The sequence below is a fragment of the Pithys albifrons genome, chromosome 8 (assembly GCF_047495875.1).
Source record: "Pithys albifrons albifrons isolate INPA30051 chromosome 8, PitAlb_v1, whole genome shotgun sequence".
Taxonomy (NCBI): Eukaryota; Metazoa; Chordata; class Aves; order Passeriformes; family Thamnophilidae; genus Pithys; species Pithys albifrons.
Window position 1 is genome coordinate 37,456,122 of NC_092465.1, and position 26,085 is coordinate 37,482,206.

At 44.2% G+C, this 26,085-nt stretch overlaps 1 protein-coding gene across 9 annotated transcripts in view; it reads right to left on the reverse strand.

Annotated features, from left to right (window-relative positions):
• Positions 1-26,085, reverse strand: part of IKZF2 (IKAROS family zinc finger 2) — a 118,100-nt gene that overhangs the window by 52,398 nt on the left and 39,617 nt on the right. For 7 of the 9 annotated variants that reach the window (XM_071562417.1, XM_071562413.1, XM_071562411.1 and 4 more), the window contains one exon: positions 1,892-2,158. In XM_071562417.1, coding sequence (XP_071418518.1) covers positions 1,892-2,158 — 267 coding nt within the window. The remainder of the gene's footprint in view (positions 1-1,891; positions 2,159-26,085) is intronic. The other 2 variants (XM_071562418.1, XM_071562415.1) reach the window with 1 other exon arrangement.

The window sequence follows — 26,085 nt, forward strand, 5'->3', positions numbered from 1 at the left end:
TACGAGGAACCAGCAGTAGCCCCAAGGAACAAGTTACCAGTTATGCAATCCCTGCCCACATACGGCCGTCTCGCCGGCACACAGATGAGATTTTGTTCCGTTTGCTCTGAATTTACATGTCTTCTTCAACATGAAAAAGGCAGCTTGTCTGGATTTAAAACACGAACTAGCTATTTAGTATCTCCAAAAATGCAGACCGTTTAATTAAGTACCTAAATCTAATTTTAGCAGGGCTAGTTTAGCTGCTCGAGTTCAAATACATGGACTCTGATGCACCTACAATACATCTGCTCAGATAAGTGCAAGCACCAATGAAAACTTCTCGGGAGGCTGAAAGCTGAGGACTCGTCTGTTACATTCTTGTCTCTCTTTCCCAGTTTCGGTTCTTCAGCTAATGCTTTTCCCCTCTTGTAATTCCTGTCTGAAATCATGACTGCATCATAAATGGTACTGCCATGCTTTGCATTATACACGTATGTTATTATCAATACAGCTTATATACAGGGCATTAACTGTGTAATATGTATTTGTTATTCCTCTGTACAGAAATTCTATTGATCTTTTGCCCATCAAGAGCACACTACTTGACTGCAAACTACCAGGTTTACAAAGAGATTACTCCAAGTCTTTCTTTCTCTACCTTAACCCTCCATTTTCTTTTTTTTTTTTAATATCTTCACAGATATCTCAGTCAGTGTGAGTCTCTCACCCTATTAAATAAGAGCAGACAAAGACAAAAAGCAAAGTATTTTTTCCTTTGTCCAAAAAATATGAAAAAAAATACCCAGTGAGGTTCCACCACAAAAACCTATGCTTAACCCTAATAAGATTTAAGTGTGTATCTTAAGCTTATATTGAAGCACTTCAGGTGACTTACATGTGCTTAAATCTCATAAAAGTTAAGCACAAGCTAAGTGCTTTTTTGAATCAAAGGCCCTGACAGGTAGATCCCTGCAACAGGAGAGAGCATCGTCTTCCAGCACCACCTGTACTTCTGTTGGAGGTGACTGTTACTCCCATCTGAGCTCACTCCTCAGCAGAGGTGAGTGACTACCAGCCTCCTGGGCACACCATTTTATCACACCAGCCATAATGCCCCTGAAATTCCATATCAAGCTCAAGGCTTCATCTTTCAAGCCCCAAAGACCCACTCAATCAGCACACTGCAAAGGTCCTGTCTGCCTCTTGAACTCAAATCCACAAGCCTGGTCAGCTGTTTTGGTCTCCAAACAAAAGTACTGAAACCACAAATGCTGGGAGAGAGCAAGAAGTGAAACCTGCCCCCAGAACAGTATCTGGATGGTGTGGGGGAGCCCAGGAGAGCTTCAGGTGAGGTCTTCCTGATGGAGATGTCACACAGTGAGCAGCAAGCCTGCCCTGGCACCAGGATGGCTGGGTAATGAGTGTCCCCTGCAGGGTTTGCTAATCCCAGGCCCAGACACTTGCAAAGGGAAGTGAGAGATTCCCAGGAAGCTGCTTGCCTTGCCCACCTGTGAGCACCTCCAAAAGAAGGCCACCTAAGACTCACCTTAACAGCTGAAAAGCCTTGCACATGCATGCACACACGCACACATACACACCCCTTCCATGCCAGAGGAGGACATCACCATCTTGCCCCCATCAAGAACAGTAAGAAAAGTAATTTCCAGACTTTAGTGCTGTGTTTAAGAACAAAAGGCTGGAAATCAATGTCAAGGAAGCACCGTGCTTGCCCAAAACAGAGCATCACCAGAACTGGGAGAGCAGGAAGAGAATAAAACCAAAAAAGCCCGTTTCTCCCCTCCCCAACTTTCTGGAATCCCAAGAATGAAAGGGGAAGAGAGAAGAATTGTCAGGTAACATCAACATCAGACGCCACAGGCAGTGATCAGGTTTTCTTTCAGCTGCTTACCAGTGTGGCTCCTTTTATGTACCATTAGCACATTGGGCCCAATGCAAACCATGCCACAGACGTCACATTTCAGTTTACCATTCGGAAGCCGGATTCCTCCCTCGCTTGATAGCTCCTGGATCTTTCTGTTATCCATCATCTCATGATTGTCAGTGAAGGGCTCTTCCAGGCTGCTTCCTTCATCATGAGCTCTGATCTCATCTTCGTGACTCAAGGGCTTCCTGTCATACTCATCATCACTTTGCATTTCTAGCTTTACTGAATTTGCTGAAATAAAAATAAAATAAAATATTAAACCCATGTATTTTCTAAGTTTCCAACCACTAATATGATAAGAAACTTTTTTACTCTTATCAATATTAAATTAAAGCCTTGAAGCTCAAACCCACATGACAGCCTCATGGCGGTGATGGCATCACAAGTTACAGCTGCTTATTTATTCAAGCCTTTATTTTCTTTTTAAAATTCCTCTTTTCCATCCCTATTTTACAGCTTAGAAACTCAGGCATGGTGTGCCAGAGACCTACTAAAAGTTGCAGAGATGCAGCAGGCTTAAGAACTGACCTTCTGCTTCTCAGCTTGAAACACAGGAGTTCCCTTCCTCTCAAGGAAGTGAACCCACAGGAACAAGCCCATAGCCACAGCTGCTCCTTGCAGTGCCCCAAGCAGCAGGGCTCCCAAAGGCACAGCACGTGGAAACAAGGCAGGATCATTCAAAGTGCAGGGACCCAGTGAAGCCGAGCTTGTGTGCTATGCCAGTAATCCCCAAGTCACTCTGCCTGCATGGACAGGTTCCCTGACAGAGGGGAGACCAGGCTCTGGAGAGGGGCCTCTGGTGCTCTTTTGCTCCCACCTTCTAATTCATGTCAGTGGGACACTGCCAAGGCAAACAGGCCTGCAGTGAGACCTATGCTGCTGGATTATTTATAATTCCAAGTGAAATGCGTGCAGATGAAGATCTTCCACATCTGCCTGATAAGACTGATGGGCTCACTGCTGATTTCTGTGATCCTCAGGTGACAGGATAAACCTCGTCTAACCACCAAGAGCTTGTGGGATCAACAAGTCTTTAAAGGAAATTAATGTACCAGGCTATTTCACAGGGGGGTGTCAGTGTAGGGGTGTTTAAATCACCAGACACCCCCATTTTGATGCCTCAATCATTGGTTGAACCTGACAAAAGGTCTGTCCCAGTCACAGCCTCCATCCACAGTGTCAGCCAGAAGGCAAGCCCACGTGTCTGCTTCCCTAAGCCTTGATCCTGCTGAGGGGTTTAACAAGGAGGTGATTCAGCCTTCGTATCTAAGCAGTCTTTGACCTCTGTACTAAGGCCATTAGCATGAGCACCAATGACAGCAGCGGACTTGGAGCACAAATGAGTGCTCTGGGCCTGGCTGGTGTCTCCGAGCCCCACCAGGTGTGCTCCAGAGCAGCTGCCAAGGGGTCCCTGTCCAGGAACTCAATGAGAGAGTTATGAGTAAATGTGTCTAATCACTGTAAGGCATCACAGTTTCAAACAATTGGCCTGGAAACGCCAGAAGAAAAAATCCTACCACTTAGACTTCCTCCTTCATCCTTCTCTCTTCCCCTTCCCAGAAAACACGGGAATCAAAGACTGATGTCAGTGTTGCAACTCTAAATCACTGCTGTTACTCCCAGGCAAAGCATAATGAACAGGGCAAAGGCACCAGAGACCAAGCAATGGTAAGACACTGCTTTTTAATCGTAAAATTGTTGAAACACATCTTTCACTATTCATCAAGGCACTAATGGGAGCTAAGGAACGAAAGTACTATTACGGAAAAGCCCATCCAGAGCAAGGACACTGCCGGATCAGATCGCAGCAGGCTTGTGTCAGCACAGGCACTGCCATCCATACAGTCTGCAACAATGAAATATTTGAGTGCATCATTTACAGAAGGTAATTATTATTTTTGTTATCATGGAGATGCATTTTTTGTTTTTTTAAAAAAATGTAAAAACCAACCCAGACTGAGAGCACAACCAAAACCTGGTCCCAGTTGGTGGCAAGGGGCAGAAACAGGTCAAGAGGAGCCTGTTTGTACGGGAAGCGTGAGGGAGCCTGTCCCACCACAGCAGTGGGAGAAGTGATGGGAAGCCCTCCCATGCTGGTGCCAAGCCCAAGGTATGGTGGGTGGCAGAGCCAACAGTCTCCTGACTAAGAGGATCTACCCTTGGTGGAGGGGCTAAGCAGAAGGGAGGAAAAGTGGGAGCTCTGGCAGCTCCACAAGCTGGCAGGGAGAAAGCTGAGATCCTGGACTCACCTCCCCATGGAAAGCAGGTACTGGTGATTTATGGAAAGCCCACTTTGAGAGCTAAGGAATAGCAGTTCCCTCTAATAATAGCAGCCTTTTGGGGTATTCAGCAAGTCTGAGAATGAAGCCCAAATAAATGGTGTGCTGCCTTCAGGAGCAGGATTTAATGCACTTGGCCACACACGTAGCTACGGCAGAGCCACAAATAGTGCCCTGTGCTCCTCACCCAAAATCCCGGGTCACTGCCATGAGCCTGCATGCTCTCCTGGCACAGGAATGCACAAAATAACCAAAAGCCACATACCAATTGTGTATATTTATATGTACTCATGAGAGAAAGTAAGTCTTGGACCCTGTGCGTCTTCTTATGTATATAATTTTTTGTCTCTATTTCTCTGATTTGGAACAATTAACACTTGACTGCAGTTAGTGCTGAGCACCACGACTTCCCGTTCACAGCTGTGGACCTCTGCCTGCCCAGCACACATGAGAACAAGGCTGTGAGAGCTTTCAATGGGAAGATCATTTACTTTGTCTTGCCCTAGCCCTTCTTTCTGCTCAGTGACGGCTCTCAGGTAACAGTTACACAGCACAACCAAACGGCACGAGCCTCCCCAAACACACCGCGCTCCGCCACTCCTGCAAACGGAGCTCACAAAGCCCAGGCAATTCATGCTGCATCCTTCACAACACCCCAGCTATTCTGTGGAGATGTCCAGGCTGCTTGTTCTTCCTGCTTCCCTCACCTTCGGGGACACAGGGAGCACTGCCACTGTAATTTTCAGGAAGCCTCTGGTAGCTGGGGAAAGGTTTCCTTCAGCTGGGAGTAGTCGCAAGTCTCCAAGGAGGGAGCACACGCAGTGGGGATCTCAGCTCGTCGGGAGGGCTTTGCTAATCAGGTCATCTCCACTGCCTTACATCATACTGGTGTGTGTGTTATCCTGTGCGGTAGCTTGCATACAAACAGGCACTTAAATCGCATACAGTTGGCTTTCTCTGTTCTCAGCCAGCCTTTGAAACTGCAATTACTTAGTAGTGGCACTGCCTTTGTTTTCACCTACAGCACTCAGGGAGCACAATGAACTTTGCTTCGAAAAAAAGAGAAATATTCAAGGGATGCTGATGGCTATCCTTCATCACACACAAGCCTTCACATCAAATTTCACCCTGAGTTCCCTCTCCTTTCTAGTTCACAGGCTTGCTAAAAGTGGCAGGCTCTCTCATTCCTGTGCAAAGTACAAATATGTAATTGGATCTTTTAAAAAAAATTTAAGGTTTTGGGACATTTTCTAAATAAAAAAAAAATCACAGAGAAAGAGATAGCAGGGATGAACTGTAATCCAGCTCACTGCAAATACTGAACTTCAAGTCAAACCATTTCCCTCCAGTTAATACAAGTTCCTTCCACTTTTTCCCAGTTCAGCATAGCACCTGGTGGGGAAAAACAAAAGAAAAGCCACCACAAAAAAGCTTCTACTTATGAATACCAAGCTAATGGCACATATTCACCAGTCCACACAACAGTATTTCTTTTTCCTCTTTTTTTTCTTTTTTAAAAACACCAACCAGCTGATCCTGAATCACACTTTATCCTGAGTGGCTGAATTGAATACAATTATTTTTAATGTTTCATAAGTGCTAATTAAACTGCAATTCCCTGTTAAACAGCTCTTTGGCAAGTTTTCAGTACCAAAATATTTCCTTCATCCACAAATTAGTGTGGCTACAAACGAGAAGTTGTAAGATCCACCTAAGAAAAGTATTCCTAGTATTTCATCCTCTGTCATGGAAATTTCTTTTGGTCAAAAGCGAGATCTGGGGGAAAAGAACCCTTTGGTCTTGATGAGAGGTTTGATCCCCAGGTGGGGTGTAAATTAAAGTACTGGTCATCTTTTTCTTAAGCAAGCAAACAAGAGTGCAATTCCCATTACAGAACAAAATTCCTTCTGTCCAACACCCCGGGGAGCAGGCAGCAGGACTGTGCCCCTCTGTCTCCTTCACTGTCTGCTGTCCTAGGTCATTGCTTATTTTATCTGTGGCCTTGGAAAGCCAGGCTGGCCACTGTCACCAAGGGTTTGTGGTCTCCAGCTAGAGGTTAGCCCTTCCTGGCAGCAGCCATGCACCACCAGCCCCTTCCTGCTGGCCCCGGAGCAGCAGCCCATCCAGCCTGACCCCTCAAGCCCTCCCACGCCTCTTTCCCCATTCCCTCTTTTCTCGCCAGCAGGAAACAAAGCTTTGGCCCAGCTTCAGATACTCATCCTTGAGGAGGCAAAATTCAAATCTGCTGCCCCCGAGGAGCCTTGGATGGCTCTGTGGGCGAACACAGTGAAGGACATTTGCAGCGACACAACGTGCTCCCTTAACCAAAGGTGCCTGATAGCGGCTGGCAGGTGGTGCACAGGCACTCCCAGGGGCTGCTGCAGGTTCCCTGTCAGGGCACAATGTGGTGCAACATTTAAAGCCTGGGTGATGGGTCTGTCTTTACACCAGGATGCAAAGAAATTTAAAATTGTTACTTCCCTCTGGAAAACGAGACCAAGCTCTAACTACAGCAGAACAATGACAGGCAGCTGCAGCACAGCCTTCTGCATATCATCTTGTCAGTGGTCAGTGACACTGTCTATTTTAATCATGCACTTCTCCTAGGCAGTGGATTAATGACATTCCTAATTGGCTGCTACAGACAAATAGAAAATGACCCAGCTTCTCACAGGTTTTGAACCTGGGTACCAAGTTCTCACACACGGCAAGCCTTGGAGGTGGAGTGTTCCTATGCTATTAAACTCCCTGTTTCTATACAATTAAAAGCAGTCAGCAATGGTGAGTGTAGTACAGTTAATTTTAAGAGCTGGAGTGGCAGACCGATGAGTGTTTTGTAAAATGAAAATTTAAGGAGAGGGGGGAGAACCCTTCTGTCTTGATGGATTTTGAAAGTTCAAGGTAAGGAATGCCAAAAGCTGGAAACAATGAGCCCCGGCTCTCGTTCAATCTAAGAGCACTCTGCCAGCAAAAAGGGTCCTTAAGGAGGGTGTTTACATCACTCCAGAAGTGACTTTAACGCATGTTCAAACATACTTTCCTCCTGGAAGAGTACAAAATGGTCTTAGCAGAAAGAAAATTTAATCCTTGAGTTTCTTGGTGGTGATAGAATTTGGGTCTCATTTAATGAGGCTTTTCAAGTTCGTATCAGCCTAATTTTGAGCTATTAAATGTGTAAACAAGAGAACATCAACAAACCTTCCCTTTTTAAAAAGGCACACACAGGCAGTGCCAGAACTGGGCACAGACTTTGCTCTGTTGTCACCTCACAGCCACAAAGTACTTAGAAAATGGGTAGACATTAAAAAGCAAATTAGCTTTAGCAAATTCTATTTAGTTCCTGAGAAAGGAGCAGGCCTCCCTTTCTCATCCTGCTGCACTGGGGCAAAGCAGGTATTGCTCCAAAGCTGCACAGGTGGGGTACTGAGGAAAAAGGAGAGTCAGGAGTGCTCAGGGCACAAGCAGCACATCTGCTGCTGTGGGGTTGGGAACAGTGAACCTCAGGAGAAAGGAAGATGTCTCTTCAATGACACCTGTGGGCAGCACTGCCCCACCAACACTGAAATGGAAGATGTTTCAGTTGAGGGCTAGAAAGGTGTATTTCAGTTTTGCTTTCACAGTAGATTGAGGCTTTCTGGGGGCTTAGAGAGAGGTGAAGGTGTATCTGGATGGAACAAATAAGGGTGAATGTCACCTGCAAAGAGAGGGGAATTACACAACTCCTTTCTCGAGCCAAGTGCCAAAAGCCCAAGCAGGGCCTCTTGCATTACTCACGGACATCCCTGATGCTGAGTGTCAAGTTTGTTTATTGCAAGCTACCAAAGACTCAGCTTTTGGCCACTGAGCCAGTGCAAATCTTAAATGGTGACACCATCCTGTCATGGTGACCTCTGCAGGGTTCTGTCCATTCATAGTAGTTAAATCAAACCAAATACTTCACAACTAATGAAAAGGAGAAAGGAATGATTGAGAAGCTTTGTGCCGAGTCCTTTTCTGCATGCCACAAACGGGATTCTTCAAGCCCACATGGAGGGGGTTAATGCGCCAGAAATTCAGTGAGAACTGATCAGCTTATTTAGGGATCCTTAGAAAATTTTAGTTTTCACATTGAAGAATCTCAGTTTAAGCCTGCTACCTCTGAAGTCAATTTAAACTCTCACTCAATGCAACAGAAGACTTATTTCATATCTTCTGGAGGTGGTGTGTGCAGTAAGTGTAGACTAACAGGTCTGTTACACCCAAGTTTAGTTTAAATTGGGATGTGGTTGCATAGCTAAGCCAAGCTTCAGTCAGGTTTTAGCTGACACAAACTGTGGTTGCCATCCTCTCTCAATCACCACCCCTTCCATCTTTTATACTGACACCAGTGGTCATGGAACTGGGTGCTACAGCAATCTGGTTGGAAACTGATTCTCCTGAGAAAAAATCACTATTTTCAGCTGGATCAGGCCCCTGAGCAGGCAGAGTGTGCCATCACAGCCAGCTTTGACTGATGTGGAGCAGCACCCCAGATGGGACCACACACTTTGAGTAGCAATGGTTCTAAAATACCAGGTGGCTTCTCCCCTAGCCCAGCTGTCCAGGACTAGACACAAGGAATGAAGAGTGCAGCAGTGAAACCTGTGGAACAACTTTTATGCTCAAATGGCCACACAAGTTTATACAAATATGAACCTGAAAGGACCCCAGTTACAGCTGGAAGGGCTCCGATTCAAGCACACGGTATCCCAGCAAGTGCAGCATTAGGATCTGAAATTTCTTTTCTATCACAGGAGCAATTTCTATTGTTTCAATGACTTTTGAGTCACATTCAGTGAGAGCCCTGCTGAAGTCCAGAGGCTGGGGCACCTCATAAGGAGCACCTTGGTGTGAGGATGGCAGTATCCAGCCCAGAATTTGCCCCAGATGCCCAGCCTTTAGGCATGACTGTTTGCTCACCACAAGTCACCCATCCTGCATACCTCTATCTGGCAAGAGTATGAACTCCTAATTGAATATATATGATTGCTCAGTGTCGCAAGATTCCTCTCCAGAAAGACCTCAGGCCAAATTTCACCCACAAATGCATCTACGCAACTTGTACTTACACAAGCAAGAGTCATGTATTCATATCCCAGGGTAGGAAAAGTACTCCTGGTGACCCAGCCTGCTCCTCCCTTTTTGCCTGTACTTACAAAGCAATTATGGTGCAACAAATATTGTGCTTAACTAAATACAAGGTTTCTGCCAATGCCCTACAGATGCAAAAGCTTCCCTTTCCCATTCTCCCTATCCATTTGCAGTGCCAGAACCTGAACCCTATGAAAGATGAATGGACCCACTGGTACTCTGCTCCTAGATGCTGCCCCCTTCGTGGATGCTCAAGCTGAGCCACTTATTAGGCTTGGACTCATGGATTTTCCACTAAGGTCAAATTAGGAGTAATTGTTGGATATCTATTTATTCTCCTACCTGTTTTTGACTGTTTTGATGGGGTGAGAGGGAGTAGATTTTTCTTTTCCTTTTTCTTTTGCTTGAAACATGCTTTTCTGGACAAATGTTATCTAGCAGACTCTCTGCCTTTATAAAGCATCAGCCCAGCCCTTGTGCTCCCCTGCTCTCTCCTGCAGCCACTGGGACTTTCTGCCTTTGTCTTAATGACTTTAGGCTTGTTTCAGAGGGACAGGTGATACTGAGGGGGCTGTGGTGCTCAGCAGGGGTTCTCCAGGGTCCCTTTTCATTGTAACCTCTCGTTGCACAGTTGCTGTGCAGTGCAGGAGGCAAGTTCAGTGATGTGGAGGGTCTCACACAGCCCTTCCCCTTCCCTCTGTCTGCAATGTGTACATCAAATACCACCAGTCTCCTACTACAGCTCTGTTATACTTCAATAGAGAGATTTCTGCTGTACCCTGAAAAGCAGAGAAGAGAGGAAAAACAAAAGCAGGCTCAGTCCTGTAGTGAAACACTCGGACTCTTAAAACATTAAACCATTTTAAGACTAGTTTAGGTTCTAATAAGGGAGCAGAAGAAATACACACTCATTGAGCAAAGACACAACATTAACCCCTAAGTGGATTTGCTAAGAGGCTGCTGAGAGCTCTATATGGTACCAAAACTAGAAGTTTGTAATGGAAAATGCTGACAAACTACAGCTATATGTGGATCTTCCCTTATAAACAAAAATAAAGTAATTTATAACATCCATTTGAAGAGACCAAAACCTCACTGCTCGCTCACTGTCATCTCTGCTTCTTAAAAAGTGCAGGACTTCCTAAATGCTTTCCAGCATACGTAAAGAGTAGTAATTATAACAGTAATGATTATTTCATTTATAAGCAACTTGCTGTTAGGGATTTGCACTATATTTGAAAATACACCTGAAAAAGTTTTTTGAAGGCAATGGAATAAGTCTCTGGGTCTGGACCAGGTACTTTGCTTCATTTTCTGTCATTTTTACCACTAGAGACATTATTTTAAATCAGTAAAAGATTTTCATTACCAAGCTACACATCATCATTCACAGCTTTCAGTAAAAGTTTTATTTATTTCTCATTATGTAACTCTAAATCATCTTAATGCAATCTGACCTAGCCATGTCCTCTAAAAGAGGCACCTCCCCGACTCATCAACCCATGGAAAATTATAGGATAAGCACCTGCCACAAAAATATTTTCTGTCTTTGTCACTACATTGCAAAAAGGAGATTAACAACAAAACCTGTTTCATTTGTTTGTTTGAGCCAAAGCCTTGTCTAGGCCCTTGGAGGCAGGTGGCTGATGCAAAACAATGTGCAGATCCCCAAGTATGGGACCACTTGCAGCCCTGGATCACCACAGAGGTCTGAGCGTAGGGATCTGTCACCGTGCCCTTCACAGCCAATGCTGTGCTGGACTCCTGAGTGATCAAAAGAAATAAAAGGGAAGGCAGCATTGCCTAACCACACTACGACTACCTGATGTTGAAGGAACACTCTTAAAAGCCAGTGTCTCTTAAATGCTGAGTTCTGTCAGCACAGTGCTGTTTTCAGACATGCATTTTCACTTTAGATAGATAAAAAAAGTGTATAAAGTGTATTTCCCCTACTTTTTATTTTATTTTTTTTAACTGATTTCAGATGGCCGGTGGGGATGAGGATCTGGGGACCTGGGATCTGGAGTGACCCACGCACAGTTCAGAGACCCCAGTAGTACTGAATTCAGCCCATTAAGGCAGGACTATGAGCACAAAAATACACCTACATTTCAAAAGGGCTACTCCAAGAGCCAGACACTGATGCTACACTATAAGCATAGCAGAATCTGGTTTAGTCCCTTAACTCTTCCAAATTTGAAGGACAGAATAGTTTATAATAATTTTCCATTTTCAGAATTCACTTCAAGAATCTAAATCTGTTTAAGCCCAAATTTTAATACACTAAAAAAAGGGGGAAGGGTATCTCTGTTGCCTCCTTCCCACAACTTAAAACACACCAGCTATTAAAACAGCAAGACATTTAAATGACTATTCATTCTGATTTTTTTTAAAGCAGTGCTAGGCTTTCACCTGTATCATTATTATGTAGGCAGTGACAGATGGCAATGGAAAAATATAAAATAACTCTTAGAGTATTAACTTTTTTCTGTACCGTATGTGTCAGATTCTTTAGCATAAATAAATGGCATTACACAGTCTCATTAAATCTATACATCTGTGTAGTAACTTGCAATTTATGGATATTTTCTGACACAATGTTCAAACCAACAGGTTTAGCTCACATGTTTCTTTTCTCACCATGCCATCTCCAAGTCACCAGAAAAGCAAACAAAAGCAAAACCCTACACTAAATATTCCTGAAGAATTCTATGAGAAGACTTGCTATTCATCATCTACACATATTTAAGGGAATGAGAAGTGAAGAGGGTGGTGGGATCATGGAAGAAAGGGACTGAGGGAGTTTGCAAATAAGACATACAATTAAGTACTTAAAAATTTACATACCTAATGAGTAAGGAACGTGTCCTCGAGTTAGATTAAAACAATGACAACAAGGACACAAACACACACGTTTGCTTCTATCACCCACTTACACACAAAAAGCAGCCACCACATTTTCACCAGAGTACCCCACAAGCACTGAGCAGATCCCCCATCGACTGCTACACCCACACAGACTGGGGACTGCAGGGCTGAACCCCGAGCTGAAACAGCTCAGACTGCTGAGGAGCTCATACCAGCACCCAACAGGCTCACAGATGCTGCAAGGGGCTTTGAGCACCACTCAGCATTACTCAGAGGAGCCAAGAAGTCAGAGACAAAACAGGTATGTGCACTGAAGCATCTCATACCTCCTCAGGAGATAGACTGAGCCTTTTCCCAAACATGTCCCATAAACTCAGCTACTCCATGGAAACTACATGCCCAGCCACCATACAGAGCTGTGCACACGGACTCCAATGGATGGCAGAACCAGTCCTGGCTTCTGCAGCCCCAGTTACAGTGGGAGAGCAGGGACCTGGGGCACAGGGCCCTGAGGAAGGGATGGAAAGGGAGGGCTGGCTTGTACACACGAAGCTACTTCTGGGAGCACTCCAGGCCCACCTTCCTTCATCCTGGAGCACAAACAGGGCAGCTGTGAGGACCTCACACCTGCCATAGCCTATCCAAGTTAGAAAGTCTCTTTTTGGTCAACAAGTTGTCTTAGGGAGCCCTCCCTTTGACACAAGAGCCTGCTGGTTCAGAAAGGTGGAACAGGATGCAGCACCTCTCACTGCTACTAAACATTCCTTAAAGACGTCAACAAAAGGTAACAATTCATAAACCCAGCCACAGTGCCAGAACAAGAGGAACACAGCAGTCCCACAGCATCAGCCCTGACTACTGTGCTTCAACAGGTACCTCCTTTTGCAACTCCTGTGACAGTGCCTTTGGAGACGTTCTCCTGAGAACTCCAATGGATCTGGAGAGCTGTTCACTGAGTGTCAAGAAACACTCCTGCCTGAATGTCAAGTCACACCTTAGACAAACTCAAACCCAGGCGCGTGACACATTCCCATTGGAAAGATGGAATTTGTCATTAGCAGCAACTCCTGCACGTCATCCTTTTGTCTGCTTGGGTAAAGGATCTGTGGGAGCTATTTACAGACTGGCTCTTTTCCTCTAGGAGGAGCTGGTATTTCTGCCTAAAATTAAGATGGCTTGACACTTCCTACGATGAGGCCCTGTTTTTCACTTGCTTTTCACTTTGCCAAAAACAACTTAGGCTAAAATGTATAGGCAATATCTTTTTCTTTCCTTGAAACTGCAAATCAGAACAGTTGAACTGCCTCTGACAAAGAGGTCAGAGAAACTATCACCACTGGTCCTTAAATGTTCAGGTCAGGCGATCCGTGACCAGCCAAAATAACAAGGCCTAATTTCCTATGGATCTGCACTCTCGGTCTCTTCCAAGCCCTCTTTCCTTGCAGGAATTACAACTGGGGTACCTGTTGCCAAAGACAAGGAGTAACATCCAAGTTCCAATCACCTCTCCCCTCTCTAATGAAGGTCAGCAATCCCAAGAGAACCTCTGACCATGCAATTTCATCTCATGGGCACACTTCTATTGCATCAGCTCAAGAAAAGTGAGATCCAGAGACACAAAACATCACTGACATGCATTACTTTGGTTTCGAGGATAGGTCATATATATTTAAAAATAATTGCTCACTACAATGAAAAGAAGGAGGAAAAAACAAAGAAAGAAAAGGGGAAAGTAACTGGCATCCTGAGAGGCTCACTAAAGCTCTTTAAAGTGCATCATTCCGTCACCATACTGTACATATCCCACAATCTCTGAGGGGTAATTATCCATGGATTGGAAGCCAGTGTGAATATACACACAGTCACTCAATATGATGTTGTGCTTGCTGCTACTGCTTCTCTTCCTTTTTTATTTTTTAAATCAATTTTAATTGTTGTAGATCTATTTCTGCTAATAAAAGAGAGTGAACTGATTCTGGTTGGATAGATTTCTGGATACGGAAAATGAGAGAGCAAAACATGTGAGAGTACTTACTGTATTACCAGAAATATTTATAAATGGCTCTTCCCTCCCTCAGCTGGCAGAATATCAAAGAACTGAGGAAGCAGCAAGGGTGGCTTCTGAAGAGATGGAGCAAGCAAAGGGCCACCCCCTTCCATCATCAGCCTTGGAAAGCAATGCCACAGAGCTCCAGCAGAAACCCAGACTGGAACTGCTCTAAGAGCAACATCTCCCGTCTTGTCAAAGGGCAAACACTGCTCTGTATTAGAATGGATCACAAACGAACCCTACAGGGAATATACGTGTTCCTGGGTTGTAACAACATAGGAACTGGATATCTAAGGGGTTTTGCCATTTAGATGTGCTTCCCAGGGCTGTCAGTCATTCCAGCCCAAGACAATCGTGTTCTCTGAAGGCTTGATGCCCCCATATACTGAGACCAACCCAGACTCTTTGGGTTTGACAGTACTGAAACCTTCCCTAAAAAACACAGCACCACCACAATGCATTCATTACCTGCATTTTTATCAGCAAAATCAAAACATGGAGACAAGCACATGTACAAGGGTCACACAAAAAATCATCCCCACTCTTTCATGAGAACTTGGCTGAGAAAGGAAGTACTCTGCTCCTGCAAACAGGCTTTCTGCAGAGGTACACACTACACACACAGCTGTCCAGGGATGGAGATTCCTCACATGGACATGTGCTTCTGCCTAACTCAGAGCTGCACACAGACTAACCTTCCAGAAATGGATCAGCCAAATACACACTCTGAACTTAGGCTAACATCATGACTTGTTTCCATGTATCCCACTTGTGCCAGTGCAAAGGCACCCAGGTCAGCTGTGGGCAGTTCCCTGGGGGCAGAGGAGTACCCTGCTGTGCTCCTGCTCCTGGCTGTCCCTGCGCACACCCGGGTGCCCGCAGGGAGTGTCCCCAGCCTGCTCTTCACTCCCATCGGTGGAGAACTACAATAAGGTGCACCAATTCCCAAGGTAGCCTGTGCATGTGAAAACGCCTGGGGGTCCTGATTCAGTGCAACACTTAAGCAATCACTGATCTTTAACGTTAAAGTCAACAGGACTTCAGTACATACATAGGTAATTACATGAATTCATCACTGGGCTGAGCAAGCATGTTCCAGCTCACAAAAGCAACGAAAGGACAACGTGCAGGAAGAACGAAAAGCCTTCAGGAAAGGATTAGTAGTGTCACAAGTTAAACATCTCCTCCCTGATGACATACAGGATCGGGTCAACTGTGCAGACAAGCGAGAACGCCGTAGCATGAAGTCAGACATAGTAAAAGCCTGCTCAAACTGCTGCCTGTAGCAGCTCTGCAGGTAACAAACACAGAACACTAATGGACAGTAAGCAATAGTTCAACAGCTCTGCTCTGTGGAAGACAGAGAGATTTTTCAGTGTTTAACTGCACATCATTGCTATTCCAGTTCTTCTACTTGGCTGTTTTAACTTACCTAGCAGATTTAAGTGTAAGAAATAACAATAAACCTCTCTGTAATCAGCCTATGAAATCCTGCAACTCTTGCTTTACAGTTCTAAAAACCATAACCTAGGAAAGCTATAACATAATAGTGAGATGCTGTCATTAACCATCCACTGAATTACAACAAATAACGTGGAAGGACCTGAGCAGCAACTCCACCCCACTATTTTAAAAATAGATTGTTACCTCTTTGGTGACAATATGAACACATTTCAGTTATATAGTGCTAAGCAACCTAACACTAGTTATGACCAATCTTGGGCTTTTAGAAAAAGAGGCATTATTTAAAAAATCACCTTAATCCGCAGTAAACATACAAGTTCCTCAGATGATTATGTCTTCTCGTAAGTACAGGAAATATCAAGAATTTACAGTAGGTCATTTGAGTCCCCTCACTTACAGCAGGCAGCAAGTAGTTCAGTAGCTGCTGAAATAATTGCCGAGCAAGGAAAAGATAAAGATATAAAGCAAATTTATTGGGTGTCTGGCAGACTTTATATTCAATTTTCCCTTGTCACACTCTTATCAAGTGAATGTACCCGCTCAATTCTGGTTGTGAAGGTTACGGTCAGAACCGTGTTAGATTCAACTATCCCTGTGCCAAATCTGATCTCAGGGGTTCAGGAAGGAGGTGGACCTACTCCCAGGTAGGACATATAATTTTATATATCACATGCCATGCTTCATTTACCTACTCTCAAGCACAGTGGATTCACTGACTTCCTTTAATGTTCTGGAACTCTCATAACCACCATCATCAGTGTATATGCTAAAGAGTCTTTGCAGAAAGTGACTTGCTCATATAGCAATGCCTGGTTTGTACTCTGTTGCCAAGTTTCTGGCCTGGGGCTTTGGGATCATTTGCTTCCTTAAAGATAACATCAACATGGGATTCTCACCCTAGGGTAAGAATAAAGTATCTACCATGAGGAGAAGCCTGAGATGCTTAAAGCTTGGAGATTTATTTTAGGCAGCTGCACCCCGCACACACGGAGGTGGAATATTCCAGTCTCCAACTTTCAGCTCTGGTGGGAGACATAAGGAAAACAGAGTTTTTGCAGTCACTACTAAAGACAAAAAGGAATAATCGTATGGGTCAAACAAACAGAATCGTTCCATTTGCTATGAAAATCATTTGAGTTGACTCGAGACATTTATTTGAGCAAAAAGGAAATAAAACATTTCTAAGTTGTATAACCTCTCCCCTTCAAGTGCTGACCCTTTCGAGCTGAAATACATGATTTTGAAACAAACATGGAAACATCAAACATCAAAAACTGTTTCAGTGTTGCCGAAGTGTTTTCTGCCCCAACATTTTCATCTAACTTGACTCAAAGTTCATTCTGGTTCTGTTTACAAACTGCCTTTTTTGACAAATGTATTACTTGTCATTTCCACCTAGTGGTTTCCACAGCAAGCTCCTTCCCAGCAAGCTGTAAGGAAGCAAACCAGTCTCAAGCCAGTCTTCTGCATCTAAGGAACTAAGGAAGGATTGAACTACCTTAAATTAAGGAATTTCTGAAGCAGGTATTTTTTACAACTAAATACATAGTTTTAGTAAATTGAAAAAAAATAAAAAAAAACATTTGAAACCTCTATATATGCTTGACTGTACAGTGGCAGTTACATAATGTTTTGGAGAGTGATACAGCTAAGCCTCCTATCCCTTTCTTCAGCACAGATGGTAATTCAGAATCCTTCACTGTGCTCCTGGTTGCTCAGCCACTACAGGGACAAAGGAACTCTGCAGTCACTGCACCTCCGTGGGTCCTGGAGCTGTAACTCTGCTTGTCTGCAACTGATCCAGCTGAAAATCAGCCTGAGGTGGGAAAGGGGCTGCTGATGGAATTACAAGGCTGGGAATAAACAGAAAAGGGTCATAGTGGTGGTGTGTGTCTGTGTGAGCAGTGCTGTCCCCAAATGCAAGGCACAGGCTCCTCAAGGCCACAGCTTTCCTTCCTACACGCCCTTTCTGTCTACCAGGTACCAGCCTGGGTTCAGCTCTAGCTCTGCTCCCAAACACAGGTGAGACCAGGGAAATCAGCTCCAGGCTGCTATAGATACTCCAGTGCCTTGCTGAATTCATAAATCCCTTCACTTCTCTGGGCCCTAAACTTCCACTCAAGATCAGTTAAGGCACTTCATAAATTCTACTTGGCATCTAGTTGCATCCTTAGGTGCCTAAACACATGTTTAAACAGGAATCTAAATCTCTTTTCAACTTAGTTCATCTACAAAATAGAGGGTATAATTCTTTATCTTATGGGGGTTCAGTGACAATAAATTGATTAATGTTAGAGATTAATGTTCATGTGCTGGAGTCAATGGAAGCAGAAACAAATCCTATTGCAGTGTGACTGCTTACAAGAGCCCCAGCATTTGTAAAGCCAGTGCCTTCTCTATCAGGGACAAGATACATCTGCTTGCAAAGACACTTGCACAATTTTCACTCCATATATTTTGGCTCAAGCTGGAAGTAGCAGTCTGCCTCTTTTATGAGCCCTTCAGAAAAAATATCTCCATACAGCCTTTAAATTACCTACTGTTGGGTTCAATGAATGTGATGCAGAAAAACTTGGAACATAAATTCAAGCGACAACTGAAGTTTAACACAGGCTGCAAGGAAGAGAAAGGCAGGGAGGACTTGGTGTATGTTTGCACAGAAGAGAAACTGTTCAAGTGAGTGGGAAGGAATTTCCAACGTTAAAGCCTTATAACATGACCCCATGTCAGTTGAGGCATCTTTCACAAAGACCTCATCACGTGCTATTGATTCCATGATTCACTAGTTCCCTTGTTAAAAGTATGGCTGGATACCAAGCTAAGAAAGGAAATTATTTTGTGTCACTACACTAATTTTTTCTTTTATTGAGAATAGAATATGGTGATTAAAAAACACGGAACATGGATGTTAATTTAAAGCAAAACAGGTAATTAATGTAATCTGAAAAGAAAAAGTAACATCATCTGCTAAACCAGAATCTAGTTGAAGAGACAGGGACAAAATCCTATCAATATTGAACAGATGAATGGTGCTGGCTTTAAAGAGGGGTTGCATTATACAGAAAACATCAAGGTTGACATTGTGAAAGTCATGAAGATGAAACAGATCCTGATTCACGTGGAAGGAGGAGCCTCTACCTCCCTTTGGGGTCTGTCAGATACTTAAAGCACTTCCTCAGGTTGACTGAGCCCAAGCTTTCCATGGCACTGCTACAGCCTCTGCCTTCTAAGCTGGCAAGGGTGTTGGTCACACATCTGTTTTCATCACAAATTCCATCTGGATTTCAGAATTCTCAATTTAGATCTCATCAAAACTCACACACATCTGCAGAGAGCTTTGATTTCTAGACACCAAAGGCTTCCAGTGGGAAAAAAGCTACTCTGAATAGTTTCCCACCCACTCTTGCAGCAAGGCTGATAACAGTGCATTTGTGCCAGTGCTTCTGGATAGAAGAGGTTCACACACACACACACACACACACACACACACACACACACACACACACACACACACTCACACATAAATGTGCTTCTGCTGGTGAAGCACTGCTGTCTTCTTTGCTTGAGTTTAGATGTCCTTGATTGAAAAACATCACAGCAGCCTGAACTCCTCAGAATGCTGGCTGCCCTGAGCCCAGCAGCACAGGTTTTAATGAGCAAATGCCTCTGCTCAAGGCTTTTGTTTCTATTGTGCCTTTAACTGTTGGCTGGAGAATTCAGGTGCAGGAAAGAACATGGATGTCAGCTGGATATCAAACAACACCAGCCACTGGTCAATGATCAAGCAAACAGCAGGACTGAATGGAACAGATTTGACCCAGAGGTTACCGATTTTTCCAAATATTTCACATGACCGTTTCTTAAAACACTTGAGATGACACATTCCCAGCCAAACACAGACCAGAAAACAGGACTGTTATCCTCCTATTTGTCCTCTATTTGTAAAAAAGGGAGGGCAAACTTTCAAAACTCTAAACCTTCTTAAAAAGGCAGTGAGCTTTCTGCATTCCTGACCTTTCACTTGCAGAGGGAATGCTGATTTCTTGCTGAGCTATGGCTCTGACCATCCTTGCCAAAGCTGAGATGTACATGAGCGAGCTTACCCTTGGCTGCTGGAGCATGCCAGAAAGGCTGTGTGCCCTCCTGCCTTCAGCACCCAGCCAAGCAATGTGATACTTTTCAGAACCTTATATAGCACTTTGAGAGCTGTATAGAGGAGCTCCAAACAGCATGACATAGAGGGCAGTGGTGCAGGAAGTTGAGAAATGTCTTCTAGTTTTGCTCTCCAGCAGATCAAATGGTCAGTTCCAAAGCAGGGCATGATCAACTCCCTAAATTTTTGGAGGCAAAAGCTAGCTGAAAGACTAGAATAACACAGAGTAGGAGGGGAAAGTGGATGTGCTCACCCACAGACAAAAAAAGAAGGTTTATTCAAGCATTGCAGTATGACAATCATGCGATGCAAATGCCCCAGTGAAGTGCAAATGTGCAGTCAGGGCCGGAGGTTTCAGCATTCCCCAGGCAGGGCAGAGCGCTGCAGCGCTTTGGGAGTGGCCTTTGGCCGTGTCATTCTCCCAGGGAGTCCAACAGGAAACGCTTGTGCTGAACAACTACTAAATAACCAAGTTACTGCTTGAATGTCAAAGCTTATGCCTACAGATACAAACCATGCCAGGGTCCCTTCGGGCACGGCACTTTCGCCCAGCCTAAGGAAAAGGTGAGACAGCAGAAAGCCAAGAGGTCTATACCTGCAGTGCCCACTCATCAATCCTGTTATTTACTGTACTGCCTAAAACATGTCACAGTTCTGTGACACTTCTGAATTAACAAAAAGGGACCAGAATTTCATTTAACAATCATTGCAAGATAGGTCTGTGGCGCTCCCTACCAATATCCGCACAGGCAGATGCATCTTCAAGCCCAAGGAGAAGAGAATTTGGCCCAAGATGTTAAAGGGTTATTTTAAGGAATTCTTTTCTCTTTCTCTCTCTCTCTCTCTCTCCATTTGTTTGTTTTGGAATTGATACCAGGAAAAAAAAATGTAACTAGGAAACAGAATACATAACCGCCTGAGGTGATGTACAAGAAGTTTCTTCGCATTCTCTGACTTTTTCCTGGTTAAAACCAGTTTGCCTGGGGATGGGCCAGCTCAGTTTCGGCTTCTCCTGCTTTCCCAGCATTCCACAGAACAGCATGACCTTCATTAACTCAACACAGCAACTGGATCCAGCTAACAAAATCCAACACATGTAGGCACTTGTCCCCCTTGTCCTCAAGGGTGGAGAAACAAGGATACAGTTGTTCCAAAACTGGCCTTGCCATTTCCAATCCTTATCCTCACACAACAGATGCTATCAGGACTGCTCCTTGCCGGTCAAAGGGTGCAGCCGCTTCTCTGCACCCTTTCTGCTCCCTGGATTAACACCCAGCTGCTCTCCTAAGGAACTCTGGATATTGTGATGGAGCTTCACAGAAAACAGTTTACAAGACAAATAATTAGCAGCCAGGGCTCTATACTCGTGTTGACTGGATGTCAGGGCACCTTTTTACTTGTCCCAATTTCAAAACCCCCCCAAACCCAACAAATAAAGTGACGACAGAAAACCTCAGAATTGTAGCAACCTGGACGTGTTTTGACGGATTAGGGAGCATGGGGGAAGGAAAGATCTAGTCAGTCTGCACAACTATGTATCTGGAGATGCAACAGAGATAGTGGGGAATGCACTGAAGATAACAGACTGGCCTTAGATTTCATTATTTATTCAAACTTTTCATGTTTTCAGTGGGAATTCCACTTATAAAAAATCCCATCGTATGGGCAGCAGAAAGCAGGACACTTATGAGGTAAAATAAAACAAGCTTTCTACCATCACACTCGGGAGCAGCACTCACCAGCCCAGACTTGGCTGGGGCAGGTCTTACATGTGGCTACATCCCACTACCTTCAGTTTTTCTGTATTGACAGGTTAGTGATCAAGAGAAGCTTCAAATCTAGTAATCCCAAAACTGGACTCTGTACCTTATCTAGGCCAAGAACTACAATACACAGGGGCACTGCATCAGTTTATTCACTACGCTGTTTGTCAGGCTGTGCTGTCACTTGTGACAACCTCTCAAACAGGACAAATGTTAAATTGAATGTTAATCCACAAAGCCTCCTCCAGTGAAACCAGCCCTTTGCAAAGCAGCTGTGCTGTTTAGCTACAGATTCAGAGGCACACACTGAGGACTTGAAGCCTAAAGCCCCTGTGAACGAATTCAGCTGTCAATGAGTATCTGCTTTAACTGAGACAGGGAACAAGAGGCAGCTGGGTGTGATGCTGGTCCAGTCACTTCCTTTAGGAGATGAAAACTGCAACTCCTCCAACTCAAGAAGGTGTTCTTCCACGTAAGAACAAGGAAGATCCCTGACATATTTCTGACTATGATGTAAGCCTATGTACTTTCCAGACTGGGACTCTTTTCCCCATTCCTTAAACATCTCAGAAAACCCCATAAATTACATAGAATGGACATGGGCAATAGGAGATGGAGAAGGAATAAGCCCAAGTGAAGTATTGCACAAGCAGTGTCAGTGTTTCAGTGGGGTTGGTTAGTTTAATTTGTCATATCAGCAAAGTAAGCAGAGGAAAGTGAAAGTGTTTCATATTTATAAAGTTCCGTATTTACTTCTCAGGACTTTGTTCCTTAGGATTCCAAGTACCACAGTAACACCATAAGGAATAATGCATATCAAGCTTGTACAGGACTTGCTGTATCTCTGTTATTTGAATATTTTTATCTCCAGTTTAATCTTGGACATAATCATCAGGTGGTGTGTGCTTTTAACCAAACTCCTCACTCTGGAGCACACGAGCTCCATTAGGAGACAGCACCCTGGATGCTGCTACAAAGACCATTACTGTTATGAGCAAAAAGTATATCAAAACAACCACTGCATTTAAAGTAACCACCATGAGAGATGTCCTCACCATCCTCAGATTCCAGAATGGTTTTGTGCATTCCCATCTGTCTTGGTCCTTCCCCGTGGTGAGTTTAACCATCACCTCAACATTTACTGCTGTGAGGGCAAATTTATGCCACCTCGTTTTACAGATCTAACAGCTATTTATCCAAGTCCCTGCTAGCACTGTCTGGGTTCCCTGTGAAGTCAATCCAAATAAATAAGCATCTCCAGAGGGCAAATAATTTCATCCCACCTGTTCTGGGAGATGATGTTTTCTGGAGGAGCCTACAGAACAAGATGAAACGACTAGTTTGGACTAGATATCTTGCCTGTGCAAGGCTCAAGTTCCTTGAAATGAAGTCCAGGTGGACAGCACTATTCAGTGCAGAACTTCACAGATCCTTCCACAGAAGCTGGAAAATCATTTGCCTGCCATTTCAGCTGAAACCATTTATTTCTAAAAGAACAGTCCTAAATCATCCTCAGAGCAAGTTATGCTCACTAGATATCAAGCCAAGCTGGACCATATTGCTATTCCTTCTCAGCTTTGGGGAGGATGCTCAGACTGCCACCCTCTCCTTTCCATTTTCTTGCCTGTTTTGTCCCATCAAAAATCCTAAAATTACATGGCTTGCCCATGCCTTCATTTCCATGTTTGACACATGGCACTCAAGTCAGATTCTTATAATATTACAGGCCCTGTCTGGACATGAGAAAGCTTTAGTCAGAGTACTTTACATCACTGAAAATTTTTATACCCAATTCCCTTTTACAGATTAATTTATGGTGGAAAAAAATCCTGTACTTATCTTAATTACTTTATTGATTCTTGGAAAAAGAAACAGAAACTCAAATCGGGAAGAAGGAAAGATAACATGCACTTCTCTTCCACACACAGTTAAAATTCTTTCATTGATGCTTGGTTTAGTAATACCCAAGATTCTGCTCTTCAGTGATAAAAAGCAGAGCTGTTTCTTTCCCCTGTTCCCATGTGAGAAACAACTACAGAGAAACAGCAGGAGGGAAAAGACCCAGAGAGACACAGTGACCTGTGGAGGCTTTCGTATACTACAGCTTTACAATGAGGTTACAAGCACTCACACAAAGCAGTGGATGGAGGGACAGAACCTACTGTGTAGCCCCTGTGAAACAACTAAAGGAAAATGAAGAGGTGGGATGGTTTGAGAAGTCCAGAGAATGGTAGGAGTTGGACACTTTAAGATCAGAAGAGATTGTTACGATCTCCTGATCTGACTTCTCTACCCACGAAGCTTCTCCTACCAATGCCTGCACAGAAGCCACAGCTTGCTGGCTGGTTACCTTTCCCAAAATCACTGATGCTCTCTCTGCAGGGCCAGGGCCAAGAAGTTCAAAGGTTTCTGGTCCACTTGTTTCACTCCCTTGCAAGCGAGAGACACATTCTGTACAACTCTTCTGGGGACAGTCCTGAACCCTAATGGTGTGACCAACATAATTAACTCAGGACTCATTACAGGCATGTTGTGATCTGCCCTGAAAATACCAGGACACGTGGCCGCACTTGGCCGTCCGTCAGACAAAGTCTTTCCTCCCCTCAAGCTTCCAGACAGGACACACAGCAAGGCCAGGTTTAATCCCAGGTTATGAGTGTGCATGAGAGCACACTGCTGGAAAAGAGTGGATTAACAGAAGCTGGAGTTCCTCCTCACTCCACAAGTATTGCTAGGGCAGAAGTCCTGTAGACTGACTCACACAGTTCCCCACCCTCCCTGAAAGAAGCAATCTTGTTGAAGAGACCTATAAACTGAGACAGAAAAGAAACTCTATGGGTTTGCTGAAAGGGGAAAAAATAGAAAAGAAAAAGAAAGAAAAAAGATCCTAAAGAAACAAGTTTGGATATTTTCTAGGACTTTTTAAAAAATAATAATAGAGAAAAATCACTTTATTAAAGTTAAAAGATTGTTATTAAGTAATTTTTATACCAGCTAGTTATTACTCAAGAGAGCTGCACTGGCTATATTCTAAATCAAACCAGCAAACTTGAAAATTAGGAAAAGGAAAAAATCCTTTGGTTTTTAAACTCTGGCTTTTCCTAGCCCCAGGTCGTCTTCTGATTTTTGAAACCCAGCCTGGTCCCACATAACTTAACCAAAAGAAGTGGTGCACAGCTGTGGTACCAAGGACATGAGAACAAGCAGGCAATGGATGAGGGTCCTGTCCTCTTCCCTGTTGCCAGGAATGGAACATATGGCAACACCACACAAACCTGAGTTCTGGTCTGAGGGATGGAAAAAATAATCACTTCTTCTTCCAGTGAAACTGCAAAGGATCACCAGGTTTTCTGTGCTGCTTAAGGGAATGATAAAATAAAAAAAATACTATTTGGCTTTTATTAAGAATGGCTATGCTCAGGTTAGAGGTTATTCTAATGGGCATTATTACCACTGGTTTGAGTTCTTTGGTTGCTGCCTGAGCAGGGCTGGAAAACAGATTTATACTCCCTGCCATAAATTATTGACTGCAATGACTCTCAGGAAGGCCAAGGTGTGGTCCTTGCTGGCAGGTGAGAGGGTGTTTGTTTGCCAGCCTTTCCCCCAGCTGGAGGAAGGGTGCTTATAAAGTAAAATTGCAGAAGAAAAGCCAAAAGGGAGAGCCAGGATTCCCCTAAATGACCTTCTGGTGTTCAGTGAACACGCACATTCTGACCAGATTGAAGCACCAAAGAGCATGTCAGAGCACAAAGGCACCACACACAGAAAACTGGGAGTTATGTGTGTCTGTATTAAAATGCACAGACAACTGACCTTTGCTACATCTCCAGAGCCACGGGGAGACACGACCAGGAACACACACAGCACAGATCACACACACAGAGAACCCCAGCAAGTAAGGACAGACCACTGGGGTGTGCACCACACCACTGCTAATGGCCACCAAAGGACATTCGTGTCCTGTCTTCAGGTGGGATTTAACTAACTACCCACCCAACACCCACCCTGGAGGCAGGCAGGGAGAGATCCTTATGCCCTTCCTTGCTGAGGGAAGTGAAATGAAACAGAGGTGAAGTAGCTTGCGTAAGTCTGTCCCATCAGCCAGATCTCACCACCTCCTGCCTTCCAGCCCAGCTTTCATTCTTGCAGACCACAACACCTCTCAGGTCTGCTCCAGGTGGGCACAAATACTTCACACCACAGAGCAAGAAAACTCACAGAGAAAAGTGACTCAAGGGTTTGGTGTGATTTATATCTAGCACTGTGGGAACAGTGGAGGTTGATAATGTTTGAAAGCAAACAGGTAAAAGCATAAAATCAGGACTGAGGTGCTGTGCTAAGCGAGACAACCTGACTGCAATCAGCAACTCCTTTCACACTTCTCCAGTGCTCTCAGAAGCCTTCAGACACAAGGCAAGTCAGATTTCATTCATGAGTCCTGGTACTACATCAGTTCACATCTCACCACCCAT